The 17,657-nt window shown below is 40.7% G+C and overlaps 1 protein-coding gene across 3 annotated transcripts in view; it reads left to right on the forward strand.

The window, feature by feature from the left end:
- Window positions 1-17,657, forward strand: part of UBXN8 (UBX domain protein 8) — a 37,525-nt gene that overhangs the window by 11,543 nt on the left and 8,325 nt on the right. The window contains exons 2-6 of one of the 3 annotated variants that reach the window (XM_018570637.1): window positions 269-391; window positions 1,838-1,908; window positions 4,656-4,778; window positions 7,994-8,137; window positions 16,331-16,372. In XM_018570637.1, the coding sequence (XP_018426139.1) occupies window positions 269-391; window positions 1,838-1,908; window positions 4,656-4,778; window positions 7,994-8,137; window positions 16,331-16,372 (503 nt within the window). The remainder of the gene's footprint in view (window positions 1-268; window positions 392-1,837; window positions 1,909-4,655; window positions 4,779-7,993; window positions 8,138-16,330; window positions 16,373-17,657) is intronic. The other 2 variants (XM_018570639.1, XM_018570640.1) reach the window with 2 other exon arrangements.

The raw sequence follows: 17,657 nt of genomic DNA on the forward strand, positions 1-17,657 counted from the left end.
TTCACTCCTTCCATAAGCGCAGATTTTACATTATTTCAATCAAAACTAATTGAAGGGATTAAAAATGGATGTCCTCAGCAAATCCTGCTTGTGGTAATTACAGGTTTTCTTTCAAGGCTGTGAAAAAGCAGATTATAATCATATTGATAGCTGTGTACTGCTTCTAACACCAATCAATTCAACCCATCTGACATATTCTATAACACTATTGTGCCTGTTTGTTTAAATCATTGCCACCAGTGACCATGTTTTCATGTTCTTTTTTTAGGTTTGAGAGAGATTGCCTTCTGGGGAGGAAGGTTCATCCTGATTCTGGCCCTTGTTACATTGGCCATTTCTTATTTCACTCGATATTTGTCCTCTTTCCGTCCAACGAGTCATTCCCAAACTGGTAAGGCCAAATGATCATTGTGTGTTTTGTACCATTTACCTTAAGTATTAAATCGCACTCCCACCTTGCAGAAATAGCGTAAATGTTTTTGCTAATCAATTTTGCCATCTTGGTAAGGGTTAAGCGTGTTGCTGAAATCAAACTTTGAATGATATTAACGCAGGCTCATGCAGCCAATTTTAAGTGAGCAGCTGTAAGGAAGAACGCCCAGTTTTTCAAGCGCAGAAGTCTCTGTAGAAAATTTGCTGAATTCTGCAGCATTTGGATTTTTGTTAGATAACGTGGCTGAAGGAACCATGTACTGTAAAATGACAGGCTGCCATTTTTTGTGTTCTGCTTTTCAAAAAACTTGTTGCCAGGTTGTTACATTGATTCAGAAGCTTTATGGGCAACTAGTGTAAATCAGGTTTGAATTTCTGCTTCCTCCTGGTCAGCGACTTGGAAAGCATTGAAGCTGCAGACAGCCAGACAACTAGTATTTTCAGTAGATCAGCCTCCATACCTCTATCAGTACAGGTTTCCTGGAGTGCCCATGTTGTAACAACACAAGGCACTGCCCCTCACTAGCATCACACAATAGACACTAATTTGAACGGGCCCATAACTAAATGCCAGAATATTAGGGAGATGCAGAAATATAGGCAGTTGAATCCGTATGTAGATCTACTGCTTTTCTGTAAACGTTCTGCATGGCCCCTTCCTGCCTGCCAAGCCTACTAAAGGTTACCCTAGTGATAAGCAGTCTCACTGATCAGTAGGTAGACTCTAGAGGGGGGAATCTGCAAGCTTCTTTCATCTTAGCATGAACTGGCATTTATACCCTATGTCTATGAGGGATAAACTCCTTACAGGTCGGTAACAGCAGGCATGGCTTGTATGTACTTGTTTTTGAGAACAATGGCAATTCAGTTCATAATTAACAAGTTTTGAGATATCTTTACAGTTATTAAAAGGTGAGCTTTAAATAGTTTTACTTGGGTTCATATGAGTAGAGTATTTTTACTCAGCAAAGTGACTTTTCACTTATCTTAGTGAATGAGCTGATGGGAGTGGAAAATTCACTTTGCATAGGATACCCAATCATGTGCAAATTCACCTCATTCATTTGCAAAGTGAACATGCGCTACTCCTTAAGTCAATTAACCCCAACATTAGCATTTCTAATAGTGAATCCTTAGTATACAATATAGGCCATTGTCTATTTATCTTTTTATTTTTTGTGTCCTTTTTATACTTATAAGGGTTTTTTGAGGGGGAGGGGGGGTAATCCTGAGGCTCTATTATGTGGAAGATTGGGGTCACTTTCCTGAGCGGTTGACAAATTTAGAGCCTCCACCCTTGAAATATAAGTGGGACTCACTTTTCACATTGGCTTGTCCCTAGGTACTGGTGACATTCATAACTTCTCTGTATACAGCTAATCTTTTTAACTAATTACATCTTTAGTATCGCAAGATGAAATGGACAGACAGCAAGAAATTACAAGAAAAGGTCAACAGGAGTATTTAAAAAAAAAGGTGAGAATATTCTAATAAATGAACTACCCGATTTTCCTTGTTAAAGTGAAACTTCGGCTTTTTGTTTTTGATGGAGTTGAGAAGGATTGGACCTTGGGGCAGGTTTTTAGTGTGCCCCCACTGGGGAAATTCCCTCTCACTACCTGTCCTGGTGGACACTGTTCCCTGGAGAGTAATTGAGATTAGGGCTGCAACTATTATTTTCATAATCGATTAGCCGATTAATTTTTTCGATTAATCGGATTAAAACAATACCATCCTTAAATTTAAAATAAAATGCCCAAATGCACTGGAATGCATGGTAATGATGTACAGGTGATCACACTGCGGCCAGGAGGTGCGCTTGGAATGTCATTGAAATTAAGGGCACCACAACGCACATTCTGGAGCAGAGTTTTCGGGCCGAAACCAAAAGTGGCACACAAGCTCCCTATGTGATGGCATATTGGAGGTGACAGGTTCTCTTTATGGTGACTTTAGGGGTCTTTTAGACCCCTAGTGTCACCTTCCCACTTCACTGGATTCAGCTGCTGAAGCAGCTGTATGTCAACACAACAGTCAGTGGCTTGGAGCAATAGCCATTCTGTTATTGGTTATTTTGAATTGCAATACCCAATAGCAAGCTGGCTATTGCACTTGCCTGCTATCAATCAGCAGAGGGGGGAACTGAAGGAGAAAGTTCTCCTTCAGGTCCTCCTCTGCTGATTGACAGTGGGCAGGTGCAATAGCCAGCCTGCAACTGGCTATTGCAATTTAAAATAACCAAAAGCAGACTGGATATTGCTCTTAGCCACTGAAGGGAGCTTTGACGCCGGCTTTCTACCGCTGGCAGAAGAGGGGGCAGCAGCGGAGGAAGGGCGGCAGCACAGAGGAACGACTGCACCAGCTGGGTAATGCAGAGGCACAGCGGAGTCTCCTCCCTGCTGGTACGGGCTGCAGCGGTCTGTGTCCCAGTTGCCTCTGCCGATACAAGTAGTGAGAGCATCGGGGAGTGAAAGGGACACAGACTGCTGCAGCCAACACCAGTGGGGAGGAGAACGAAGAAGCAGAGTTGCGGCAGCAGGTGCAACCAATCGAAAATCAACTAATCGATAATGAGAATCATTGCTAATGATTCTCAATATCTATTCTAATCGATTATTTGTTGCCGCCCTAATTGAGTTAAACATTTCTTCCGGAGGGGACAGATGTCAGCAAAAGCCTAACATCCACAACTAAAACCCTTCCCCACGAAACCAGAATTAAGGAGAAATCTCTTCATGGGACACGGCCAGCAATAAAACTGGCAAAGGGTCTAACTCTTTTCCACTCCATGCTAAATATGATCACTTTAAATTTGCATATTGTGTAATAATGTTTAACAAATTTACAGATTTTCCTACTATTTTCATTAGCCTCCAGTTACACTCCAGGCAAATCAGAAAATTTAGGGATGTTCAGATACCAGTGCCGATACTTGGCATTTTCACGTGAACTACCAGGGTTGCAGCTGGGACCTGGCTCTGACGCTCCACCACTGTCCTGAAATCATTAGTCTGTATTGTTTTAGAAAAACGATCACATGACAAACAAAAATGTATCAGTACTTGTATCTGTGAGTACTTGGGCAAGTATCAGTACTTGTGAAAATGATATTGGCGCATCTCTTTAAAATATTTTTTAAAAATCATGCATTAAAAACAGATGTACAAATCCCAGGAGCTTTGCATACTCCTTACAAATGTCAGCTGCCTACTAACTTTTGAATTTTTCTCTAGTCTAGTCTTGGAGCTCGAAAAGTATCTGTACTTGTACCGAGTATGGTACTTGGTATCTGAACATCCCTAGTTGAAATGTCCTAACCTCAGCCTGCCAGCCTACGGCTTCAGATGTTCATTCATGCATTGCTGTAGTGCAGTGTTTTTCAACCTTTTTTGTGCAAAGGCACACTTTTTTCATGAAAAAAATCACGAGGCACACCACCATTAGAAAAAGTGTACCAGATCTCTCCACTCCCTTAAAGTGTATGTTAAGCTAAAAAATGTTTTCTACTTTTGGATAGTGTAGGAGAGGATTAAAACGTCTGCTAGATTTTTGTTGCTATTTGGAGCACACTTCCTGTCCTACTGTCAAGGGTTATACCAGACAGGAAGTGAGGGAAAATCTACAACAGGAACACAGGCAAAAATAATATTCTGATAGGCGTTCTTGGCTTTACCTCCATTTTTATTTCTGCACGTGTTGCCTCACTTCCTTTCTGGTAAAACATTGTAATCAGAACAGGAAGTACGACAGAGCCCCGGATAGCACTAAATCCTGACAGAGGTTTTAACCCTTCTCCACTCTATCCAAAAAAACTTTTTGATGGGCTTACACTTTAAATGACCTTTTTATTATCTATAACCTAGTTTTCTAGGAACACCATCTTGCGCCAAGGAAGCATCAACACAGATGATGACAGGAAGCAGATAGGGCAATGGCACAGACTGTAGGCTCAGATTGTCATCACCTATATAGCACAGAAGGCATAGGGTGGGTGACAAAGTATGTGCATACAATTACAAATCTTTGTCACTGGTAAATCGTCGGTATATAGTATGCATTTTAAATTCCTCAAACCTTACAGTGTGTGTCATTTTAGAAGTGCTTGTTATAAATCATTTTTTATTTTTTGCATTCTAGTGAGTTGTGCTGGGTTGTAAGAATGTTATAACACTTTGTCCATCTCAGAAGATACTGTACTCATGTTGAGTATTTCTCATTGACAGGCAAGGGAATACTCTGAGGATGTTTTAAAGCCACGTGAAGCTGAAAAACTTAGAAAACAAGAGGAAACTTTCTATAGGATGACAGGCCAAACCTGGAAATTAACTCAAGGTCATCAACTTGGTGTAAGTAGGATTAGAAGGAATGCTCTCTCTTTAATAGTTACATTTATTCAATGGGCTGAACTTGTCAAAATTTAAATCTATTATTTCCTCTCCATGAGCAGACACCTCACCTCAGCTTTACCAGCCTAAATTTGCCTTTGGTACCAGCATGATAGTTAAAATCGAAAGCTATGTGATTTTTATCACCAGTTTAAATGGTGGACTTGAGTTCTTCTGCACCCCTAATGTTATCTAAAACTATTGAGGAGAAATAAAGGATTCATAGACAGCATGTCTGCTTTGGATATGATAGTCCAGATGTGAGGTGACAGTTCTTATGTGTTAATAATTGCATACAGAATTTCTCTTTCTACAGTGAGCAGTTACTTTTATAAACATTTGGTCTGCCAAATGTAAAAAGGATCATAGTATATGCACTGTAATACAAGTTTATAGCCGTTTGTGTCTGATCAGACTTGCACATAGCTGGTTAGTGTTTTTAGCTGCATTAGATTCATTTGATTTTGCTGTGTGGTCTGCTGGAATGTAAATATTTATTTTTTTACACACGTCTCAATCGGAGAAATGGCTGATATCGAATTCTGTTGCAATGCTTTGAATAAAAGTACAAGCACAATAAAGCCTATGTCATTCAAAAGACCGCAATGGAAATTATGTATGTAGATGACAAGAAGCAAGTTGGCAAAAATCTGAAATATGTCTGGAAAGCCATAAGATGAAAAATGGGTTAAATTGTCAGGCAGTAATTAAGTAATGTACAGACTGCAGCATTGGGCAATTGTTTGGCAAGCAACCAGATATCCTTTTTTTATTTTTAACATCAAATTACGTTTCAGTATATGCATATTTTTATTTTTAACTTCAAAGGCAATGTATAGTTTTTTTAATATTTTTTTTTTTTTTTATCAATACATCTTTATTGATTTCAACAAAGAAAATGCAGTAATCCCAACATCTATAAAAAAGGGAACAGATACACACAGTACTGTGAAAATGTTTTAGGCAGGTGTGAAGAAATGCTGTAAAGTAAGAATGCTTTCAGAAATAAAAGTGTTAATAGTTTATTTTTTATCAATGAACAAAATGGGAAGTAAATGAACAGAAGAGAAATCCAAATCAATATTTGGTGTGACCACCCTTTGCCTTCAAAACAGCATCAATTCTTCTAGGTACACTTGCACACAGTGTTTGAAGTAACTGGGCAGTTAGGTTGTTCCAAACATCTTGGAGAACTAAGCACAGATCTTCTGTGGATGTAGGCTGCCTCAAATCCTTCTGTCTTCAAATAATCCCAGACAGACTTGATAATGTTGATATCAGGGCTTTGTGGGGGCCAAACCATCACTTCCAGGACTCCTTGTTCTTAATGACATTGGTTTTATGTTTGGGGTCGTTGTCCTGCTGCAGAATGCATTTGGGGCCAATCACACGCGTTCCTGATGGTATGGCATGATGGATAAGTATCTGCTTGTATTTCTCAGCATTGAGGACATCATTGATCCTGAACCAAATCCGCAACTCTATTGGCAGAAATGCAGCCCCAGACGTGCAAGCTGTGCTAATCCAGATCTGACTCCAGACTTCAGGTGTCACCAATCTACCAAGATTGCCTTCTCACTTGGGTACATGGGAAGGAGGAGTATTCTGGAGCTTATGCAGCAATAGAGTATAAAGTATAGAGGTCAGGCCAGGGAACCCAAACGTTTTGAGAGGATAAATCTTGAGTAGAACCTGCCAGTGTTTGGAGGAAATGCTTAATACATAAAGATGCCTACTGCTTTAAGTGTATTCTTGTCCCTGAGAGTTTTAAAGGATACAACATCTGGTAAAAAAAAAAAAAGGTTTGACAATGCCAACGATAAAAGTGAGTGGTTTCACATATTCTGTTATTCTCCCTAGTTAAGAAATATGATGCCTTTCCAAGAAGCGAAGCGAACAAATGCATTTTGTGTACAATTTAGGGTAATTTTTCTGGTAAAGTGTTTCGTAGGAGGACGTGAGGTCAAAGTCACACTAAAGTGTCATTAAACCTTGAAAATGCATTCAAGTACCTTTTAACTATTAACAAAAATGTATCTTATTTGTTTATCATTCAGCTGTAGATCCTCAAATCATCTCTGAATTGGTGCGGACACTGTCCTTCCTTCTGGGGGGGGCTACTTTTGTTCCCCATGGTCCCTGTGTGTGTTGAAGAGTAACCACCACTCCAAGCTTACTCCTGTGCTAGACTACAATCTCATGTTTCGTTTACTAATTTGTATTGAGAGTGAAGTCTATCACAGAAGTGAGCTTGGAGCGGTGGCTACTTTACAACACACATAGGGACAGTGGGAAACAAAAGTAGCCACCCTCCAGAATGAAGGACACTGTCAACACCAATTCAGAGAGGGAGTGATACACAAATAAGATACATTTTTGCTAATAGTTAAGGTACTTGAATGCATTAAGGTTTACCTCCTGAGTTTAGTGTCACTCTAACCCCAGATAAGGTAGAGTAGAGGGTACCCTCATGTAACAGAAAAAGACTGCTGAAGGAACTGGTTAGGATGATTGGGCAAGGAAATAATTTAGTTTTTGTGAGTGTTTGGTTTAGTTATAGTAACATGAAGACCAGAGAGATCCCTGAATTGCTGTAGCATAGACATCATATTTGGGAGGGAAATCAGGGTATAGAAAAATGGTCGGATCAGAGGCCACTGTAAATAAAAGCTGTCAGGGAGGAATATAAGTCAATCTTGCCATGCAAGAAGTAAGGTCCAAACTCCCACATTTGGATGATGTAGTTTAAGTAATCCTAGCTGATGGAAACGAAAGCTTTTTAAATGTCCAAAGAAAAAGGGCATTATCTTTGGTGTGAGATATGGAGAATTAGAGAAAGCCTTTCTCTAATTCCCTCCCATCTGTCACCCAGTTATAAGACCCACCTATGAAATAGGGCTAGTTAATGTAGAATTGATTCTTTTGGCAGTTATATTCATGGTAATTTAACATCAATGTTTCTCTGGGAGATGTTCTTTGATACACAGCAAATGAAACGTGACAGCCCTTAGATTGTATCCTCAAGTTGTTGTGTTGTTCTTTACCCTATTCCACAGGATGAATATTAATATCAGAATGTAAGGTATGACACCATTTCCTATATCATCACATTGCCACAAACTGGAAAAACAAAACAGGCTGGCTCCATAATCTCTGATTTTTTTCACTTCACCCAGCAGGAGGCAGAGGAGTCTGAAGGTAATGTAGATAGTGAGGACAATGAAGTGGAAACTGCAAATGAAAGAGCTATTAGGAGAAGAAAACTTCCAGAGCATGTCACAAAGCCTGTACCGAAAGTGGAACAGCCACAGCCTAAGAAGGTATTTTCATATACAGTATATTAATGAAATTGGGTTGGTGATAAACAAATTGTTATTACAGTGGTACTTGCTGTTATGCGATGTTATGATTCTTACATCTCAAAGCAAATTGTTGTAAACTGCATAATCTCTTTTTAAAGTGTAATGCTATATTTGTTCCGAAAAAGACAACCCCCTCCAGGTGATCAATGTATGTTGCAAGAATTTTAACACTTTGTTGCAGATTTTGATCTTTCTGTTCTGAGGAAAAACCTGTTTGTTCTACCATGTCTTTTCCAGACTGAGCCTTGAGAGGGTCTGGGTACATTATAACTGCCTGCAGCGCTTTCAGTGTTCGAATGAGCAAAGTTGCAGTGTCTGCATCCCTTTAGAAGTAGTAGTTAACCCCTAGGGAATATTTCACCCAAAAATTTCTATTGCAGTGGATGCCTAAAATTCCGCATGTACTTGTATGTAATGCAATGACATGGGGTTTGAAATAGATCACTGTCCCTGGACAGTGGTAGGTAGATACCGGAGGAGAGATGAGTCCAGCAATAGTAGTCTATTCCAGAGGAAGGCAACTCTAAGCAGATTAAACTTTAGCTTCAGGGGGGCGCATGCGCGAAGTAAGGCGGATCGGATGTCCGGTCCGTGAGCCTCGCACCTAGTACGGAACTGAACCTCCGCTCCCGTAGCGAACATAAGCGGGCAGATTATAGCAAGCAAAGAAGGTGGCCGGGGAGTCCCCCAACACCGGACTGAAAACCAGCAATGACCGGGAGACCACCTAAAAAGGAGGCGCAGGGCGCTAAGATGGCGGCAAGCGGCAAGACTAAGATGGCGGTGGTGCTGAGCCCTCAAGAGGGTAATGGCAAAGGGAGGAAGGAGCTGAGAAGGGGAAGAGGAAGAGAAGGGGCCCTCTCTTTTCTTTTTTTTCGCTTTCTTTCATCTCTTCTTTTTGTCACTCTTGCTGCCTGGTATGATTATGCTGTTATGATTATGACTGTGCTGTTATTTTATCTTAGCAATAGTAGTCTATTCCAAATTGAATGTAATCATATCACATACGATTACATGCGGGCTGCCGCTTACAGATGCAGCCACTGCCACCCGGGCATTAAAGAGAAACTTTACCCATATCTTTAAAATGACAATAAAAATACATCTTTAGAAATGTTTAGTAATGACAATCTACAAACACATACTTCTAGATAATTGCCTTCTTTGTATTCCTTATTTCTCTTTTCTTCCCCAGTCTTCTGACAGTGGCCATTTTTTACTAAGGGCAGATTAATATATCTCATCTTACTTCCTGGAACTCTGGCACATGTGACTAGGACCTGTGACCATGCACATCATCTCAGGGAAGGAAAATGCCTTTCCCTGAGATCTCGTGAGATTACAGATTACATTTCCCAGCAATGCTCTGCTCATGTAACCTTCCCAGGATGCAACGCTTGGGCACATTACATCACTAATGCCTAAAAGGACCAGTAATTGTAAGTAAAAGAAAACTATGTTTAACGAATGAATGTGAGATGATTTCATATCAGCATGCAGAGCTTAATGCTGAGGTGGTTTTTAGTGAAGGGTGGTAAAGGTCTGCTTTAGCTTCAAAGGGTGCAGCAGCCACATCTTTAAAGGGACTACTGGGATTGAATTGCCCAGTGTGACGAGACACACTGGGTTTCTTTCCCGCCGGACCCGAAACCCGGAAGAACACCAGGTGAAGATGGAAGCGATGGAGGGGAGCGCAGACATCGCAGCGCTGGAGGAGAATTCTTTGATAAGCAAATCTGCCATAATGTGCTAGACATACTTGCACATTAAGACAAAACCGCTCCTGGGGGCCTAAAAGTGTTTTGTTTTGCTGTTTCTTCCACTTTAAGGATCACAGTGTCCATTTTGAGCTCGAATTAAAAGGTACATGTGTGCCAAAAATGAAAACTAAGCCTTACAATGCACACAGGATACTGGCTCATACCTCTTATTTTGAATCCAGGCATAGTTGTAGTGTATCTCACCACTTCTCACACTGCTAACAATCACATATCGTCCAATAATCTGGTGTTCTTGGAACCTCTATTGCAGAGATATATAAAAGGGCAGCCAGATATTATTAATCCTGTCCACTGTAAGGTCCTGGGGACATTTGTTGCTGAAAGATTAGCATTTCTTTTCCCACCCACTATAGTCCCAGCATCTATTGCTGTTGTAAATAAAATTACTGGCGAGGTAAGAACCACCTTCAAGTAATCTTCTCTGTGCCCTGCCCAGCACTTCACAGTCTTTCCAGTGACAAAGTCCCTGCTTGGGCTTCCTGGGCCCCATTCATTGCTTTAGGTAAGCCATACTCTAGTGCCCTCCATCAGTCCGCAGGAAAGGCATGAAGGGGGCCACAGTGCAAACTAAGAGGATGTTTTTGCTGAAAAGGCTGTGCAGCTCTGGGCAGGACCAGACAGTGAGAAACGCTGGTTTGAGAACAAAGGTAAATATTTAAGCTTGTGAGCTAAACTTAAGAGTATAGAGGGGAATTGATTAAAGGACAGTTGTGCCAAAAGGTAAAGTGTGTTAAAATAATACCTGGTGATCTTGCCATGGAGGTCCATTTATAGGCTTAGGTTTTCCTTCCAATCATGTTTTTGTTATTACCTATAGCTGTGTATTTCATCGCAGGAAATCATTATTATTTTTTTCCCTTATTAACTATAGTTGTGGGTTTTTTTTTGTTTGTTTTTTAAATCATGGGAAGGGTTCTGAAATTGCATTGGAGTTATGTGATCCTTTTGGATTTGCATAAGCTTAGCAGGTGTATTGTTTAGTGTAATTAGATAATGAGATCACTTTCTAATTATATCCGTGTAGCTTGCATTGCGTTTCCTGTTAAACTTGAATTCCAGAGATATTAGAATCTCATATGCACTGCTTTCTAAAAGGCTAGGCAGGTGTTAAACTCAGGAATTTCATCTGCATGTAAAAACATCTAGCACTGAGCATACCTGTGTCACCATGACATATTGGGCTGTATCCAATCCATGAGGCTCAAATTCAATTATGTGATAAAAGAATTTAAAATATCTGGTATATTCATTAATCTTAAAGGGTTCTTGAAAGTAAAATGGATTGACTGTCGCATTGTGTACAAAGATGTATCAACAAGACCCTAACAGGTTTTCTACACTCTAGCTGTATCAAGTCTGGTGCCAATATTAGGACATTGACATGAGACAGTATTGGTCCCGAAGCTTTTAGTTCAGTTGACATGGGTTAACTTAGTCTTACAGAGAAAGTTAAAGGTTAAGTTGTAGTTTGGTTTTATTGTCAGGCATTAGAATTTCAAGTTCAAAGGACAACTTCACCTTTGCTAAAGTTGCCCTTTTTCCCCGCTCCCCTGAGTGCAGACCACTCGGTTACATACTTCCTTCAGCCCCAATCCAGTGATGTTTGCTGTGTAACTCTGCCATGCACAGAAAACGTCTGGCTGGTACCTCCTCTTTAACAGTATTTTATTGATTTTGCGACCGTATACTAGGGCTGCAACTAACTACTATTTTCATAATCGATTTGTTGGACGATTCTTTTCGGTAAGTCGATAAAAAAAAAAAATTAAATACTATCTTTTTATTTAAAATAAAATGCACAAATGGAGTGCTACAAAGTTTACTGCAGAATAAAACTGCATGCACATTTTTTCCAATCGCACTGCACTGGAACGCACGGCATTGTGGTACTGTGCGTACCATTTTGGGCAATCACACTGCGGAAGGGAGGCACGTTTGAGGTGCCATTGAAATGGCACATGTGATAGCACACTGGAGGTGACAGGTTCTCTTTAAGGTGACATTAGGGGTCTATTAGACCCCTAGTGTCACCTTTCCACTTCACTGGGAAATGACATCTTCCTGCTGAGGCAATAGCCAGCCGTCTATTTTAGTTTCAAAATATTTTTATAAATTTTCATCAAAGAAAAAAACAATACAAACATATGCACAACAGTGTCGCAGGTCACTCTGATAGCACAGGGCCTGGTCTCCACCAAAAAGGTCAGCCGGCTATTTTAAATTGCAATAGCCAAAAGCAGGCTGGCTTTTGCACCCGCCCACTGCCTGCTGTCAATTAGCAGAGGAGGGTACTGAAGGAGAAAGTTATCCTTCAGATCCTCCTCTGTGATTGATATCAGGCAGTGGGTATGTGCAATAGCCAGCCTGCTATTGGCTATTGCAGTTTAAAATGGCCAATAGCAGCTGGCTATTGCTCCCAGCTGCTGGATGGGAGGCTTGATGCCAGCTTTCTACTGCCAGGGTAGGCACAGGGGCAGCAGCAGAGGTACTGAGCATAGCAGTGGGGGGAATGCAAAGGCACAGCAGTTTCCATTCCCCACGGGGCACCGGCTGCAGTGCTCTGTGTCCCCTCTAATCGAAGATAAAAATAATATCTTGCTGCACTCCTTACCGCAATAAACCCAAAGACTGGGTGGGTGCTTGTAGTGACCACGGTAGGCACCGTGTATAACACAGAACAAGGAAATAATGTCACCAGCACACCATTGTTGTAAATCAATGATCCATTTTAATGGGACATTGCCATCCAATACAATCTAATCGAAGGGGACACAGACCGCAGCATCTCCCAGCCGGGAGGACAATGGAGGAGCAGAGCAGCGGCGGGTGGTGGAATCAACTAATCGATAATCGTTGACAACAATTCTCATTATTTCTATTTGTTTTTGCAGGCCTACAATATACAACAATAAACACCAGCTTGTAAAGCGCTCACATTACTAATTCTTACAAAACACACTGTGTAACAATATAACATTAATCCCATAGAGCAGCAAATGCAATAAACACAACATTTACCCGAGGTTTTTTTTGTGCCTTTTTTTTTTTTTTTTTTTTTTTTTTTAGAGCCGGTGTCAGTTATTCCAACCTGGGACCATCCCTGACCCCCAAACCCTGGATGGACCCACAAATCAAGCCTTACATTAATAACATATACACAAACAACCAGAAAAATAAAACAATACACAGCAACACAAACAAAAAAGGGAGAAGAAAACTAATGATATAGGTCCAAAGAGGGGCTCCTCACCCATTTTGCCTGTTCATTCATATCTCTATGTCTCCTATCAAAAGTGGGCAGCAAAAAATGTTTAATCCAGGGGTCCATATTTTATCAGATTTAAGCATTCTATCCACAAGCTTTGCTGTCATCTTTTTCAAATTCATAATCTTCATTCTCCTTAACCTCATGAAAACTCAAGGTCCTCAGCTTCCAGGCTTTAGCTATGGTATGTTTAGTCACTGTTAAAATTAAGGTTAACAGACTAAACTGATGATTGAAATATTTTCAGGCTTTTTATTTAAAAGAACTTCACATGTATCTGCAAGGAGTGGGCGTTCTAAAATAATGGCAATATGCTTGTACACCCTTGACCATATAGCCTTAGCTACCAAGCAACCAAATAATAATACTGATTAATTGCACCCATAAATGGAATGGCCAGTATCTCTTCCTACTGCACATGCATGCTGCTGGCCCATTCATTCTTCCGGGACAGCTGTACAACTGAAGCCTCCAGTGATCTAGGGGAGTATGATTTTTCTAGAAAAGTTGGGAAAGGTTAGAACCTCTGTCAGGTTTGTATTCTCCCTGTGTTTGTGTAAGTTTGCTCCAGGTACTTCCAGTTTCCTTCCACTCTCTATAGACATACCGGTAGGTTAATTGGTTGATTGTAAGCTCCTTGTGGACAGGGACTGAGGCAAATGAATAGTGTGCGAAGCACTATCACTACAGGTGTGCTGAAACGTTTGCATACCCTGGCAGAAATTGTGAAATTTTTGCATTGATATGGAAATTATGACAGATCATGCCAAAAAAACTGTCTTCATGCCAAAAAACTGAAATCCATCCAAATTGCCCTGATCAAAAGTTTACATACCCTGGAATGTTTGGCCTTGTTACAGACACACAAGGTGATACACACAGGTTAAAATGGCAATTAATTGCAATTAGCGTCTGTGAATAAATAGTCAATGAGTTAGCTCTCATGTGGATACACTGAGCAGGCTAGATACTGAGCCATGGGGAGCAGAACAGAACTGGGAAAGGATATAAAAAGATATCCAAAGCCTTAAAAATGCCAGTCAGTACTCTTCAAACACATATTAAGAAGTGAAACATTTGTGGATCTCTTCATACCAGGCCAAGGCAGACCAAGAAAGATTGCAGCCACAACTACCAGAAGAATTGTTCGGGATACAAAGAAAAACCCACAGGTAGCCTCATGAGAAATACACACTGCTCTGGAAAAAGATGGTGTGGCTGTTTCAGGGAGCACAATGCGACGATAGTTGAACAAAAATTAGCTGCATGGTCGAGTTGCCAGAAAAAAGAAGCCTTTACTGTGCCAATGCCACAAAAAAGCCGAGTTACAATATGCCTGAAAACACCTCAATACTCTTCACAGCTTCTGGCACACTGTAATTTAGAGTGACGAGACCAAAATAGAGCTTTATGGTCACAACCATAAGCACTATGTTTAGAGAGGGGTCAACAAGGCCTGTAGTGACAAGAATACCATCCCCACTGTGAAGCATGGTGGTGGTTCACTGATGTTTTGGGGGGTGAGCATCAAAGGCACCTGCAAGAATACGGGGGCCTAATAGACAGCTATTACAATAGGGGGCAATACACCGTATTAAGAACTAAGGGTATGCAGACTTTTAAACGGGTCATTTTATTTTTGTATTTGTTGCCATGTTTTGTTTTGCGATTGTGCCATTCACTTATGAGCTACAGTTGAATATAAATCCCATAAGAAATAAAAGAAATGTGTTTTTTGCCAGCTTTTTTTGTTAAAAATAGTACATATATTACCAATACTCCAAGGGTGTGCAAACATTTTAACTAAGAAGAAAAAAAAAAAACAATTTTGCTGAAGCTTTACTTGTTAATGTTAGTATGGTTAGCAGTAGGGGGTTCATTTAGGGATTTGGTAAATCTCTTTGTTAGCCTAGTCCCTAAATCGAACCCTGAAATCTTATACTTAGGGAGTGGCTTAAGAGTTAGCGGCAGAGATTGGTAGGGTGCTAGGGTCATGTTAAGTGTAAAGGTGCCCATACACTGCACGATTATCGTACGATAATCGTATGCGATCGGTTTTTCGTACGATAATCGAGCAGTGTGAACGGAGACGTGCGACCGTTTCTACTGTACGGTCGCACGTCTAATGTCGAACCAGCATCGTACGATTCTCGGCTGGTTAGAACGGTGCTCGGAAGACAAATGCCGAACGGGCCGGTGTGCGCACGCGCACACTGCCCGTTCAGCATTGCGGTCATCGGAAGCCCGCCCCTCAGGGGGGCGGGCTTGCGATGATCGAGAGTGCGATCTGCCTGTCCAAGATAGGCAGATCGTACGTTTTTTTTAATCCCTGTACAACCATCGCAAGACTAAAGTCTTGCCATGGTTGTAGAGTGTATGGCCACCTTTAGGCAGAGGTGATACTTGGGAAAATGGGTTCTTATACAGATGTTTAGGTTGCCAGACCCAAAATTTAACTCACCAGTAGGTGTTCTTTTTCTTCACTTGGCTTGCATATTGACTTCAACAGGGAATCTTTCCACAATACAGGCTCCCTTGTGTGATGAATCAGAAAAGAAGTGAATTAAAGTGTATGTCCATTGCAAACTTTTTTCTTAATTTTGTATAGAGAGGGAAGGGATAAGAACCGCTGTTGGGTTTTAACTGTTACCTGGGGCTCCAGATTTATCCTCACTTCCTGCTAATGTTTAATCAGACAGGAAGAAATGGGAAATTTCCAACAGCAACACAGAGAGAAATAAAAATACTTTTCATTAGGTGGGGAAACCTAGAACCCTTGTCAGATTTTTTTTTTCTGTATGTGTTTTGTTAGACACTTCCTGTCTAAGGAAGCCCTGTATAGCAGTCGAAAAAGACAGGGTTTCTAATCCTTCCTCACTTTATCCAAAACTAGAAAGAAAGGTTTTGGCTTGACAAATTTTAAGAGACATCATTTCAGGTTTCTGAGGCAGGAGCTGGGAGATAAAAGTAGCACAGGCGTACCAGCTGTCCTATTTGTGATCTGCCAAATTATTATTTTTTTGTTGTGTTCTCATTTTAATAATTTTTTTTTTTGAAATGCAGCAAGTGTTTGTGTCAATAATAGTAACTATTATTTGTTAACAGGTCATCACTTTACCGGAAGAACCTGATGAACTAGAAGTGGGGGTATGTATTGTGCGCTTTAGCTTGAGGCCATGCTGAAATGTCACATCAATAGTGGACATTGAATGTCTCATTTATTAAGGCTATGCAAAGTGCAGTTATGTACGGTTAACAAAAGCGTGCACTGTAAACAAGTTTGAATAAGCTTAAAGTAATGAAGGGAATAAAATAAAATCTCATCAGGTAATTGGTTATATTTAATACACTTTGAATTCCATCACATAGTTTAATTGGCCCAGTAGGGGTAGTATGGGCTTTTGAGAGCAGTTAAGGTCAGTTTGAGACAATTCTGTGCTTTGCTTTATTACTCTATACAGGTCAATGTAAATGTATGGTCAGTTCTCAAATGGCTATGCAGAATAGTCCTTAATTTTATTAGAGGCAAATGATCCCTTCAGTGTTTTGAAACGTATGTAGGGCCACATACAGCACTGGGAAAGCAACAATTTGCTAGCTGCTTTTTAATTAAATTACAAATAGTTTATCCGATTCCTGTTTCTCTTGGGCACAAGTGATGTAATGTGCCCAAGTGTTGCATCCTGGGAAGGTTACATCAGCAGAGCATTGCTGGGAAATCTCATCTGTAATCTCATGAGATCTACTGAGAGGAATTTTCCTCCCCTGAGATGATGAGCATGGTCACATGTCCTAGTCACATGTGCCCGAGTTTCAGGTAGTAAAAGGAGATCTAGTAATCTGCCCTTAGCAAAAATGGCCACTGTCAGAAGACTGGGGAAGAAAAGAAAAAAAAAGTATAAAAAGCCGGCAATTATCTAGAAGTGTCTGTTTGTAGATTGTCATTACTAAACATTTCTAAAGGTGTGATAAAGGGAAAGTGAAATTTCACTGGGAAAAGAAAATTTCAAGCAGGTAGGTTAGTTATTGACGAAAATAAATGCTACCGTATTTTTCGCTCCATAAGACGCACTTTTTTCCCCCCAAAAGGAGGGGTAAAATGTGCCTGCGTCTTATGGAGCGAATCCCGACGCCCGAGACATGCAGTTTCGGGCGCCGGGCGAGTAGTAGGAGCCACTGCTTGTTTAATACAAGTGATCTAATGAGATCACTCGTATTAAAGCCGAGCAGTGGTGGCGGCGATCACGTTCAGCAGTAGGAGCCACTGCTCGTTCAATACGAGTGATCTAATGAGATCACTTGTATTAAAACCGAGCAGCGGCGACGATCGAGATCACCATAGAGCAGACGAAGAACAGACTTTCTTCGTCTGCTCTGTGTGATCACTGAGACCGTGGCGCTGTAATCACAGCGCCACCTGTCTCAGCGGTCA

The sequence above is a fragment of the Nanorana parkeri genome, unplaced genomic scaffold (genome assembly GCF_000935625.1).
Source record: "Nanorana parkeri isolate BGI_ZX_2015 unplaced genomic scaffold, ASM93562v1 scaffold1564, whole genome shotgun sequence".
Lineage (NCBI taxonomy): Eukaryota > Metazoa > Chordata > Amphibia > Anura > Dicroglossidae > Nanorana > Nanorana parkeri.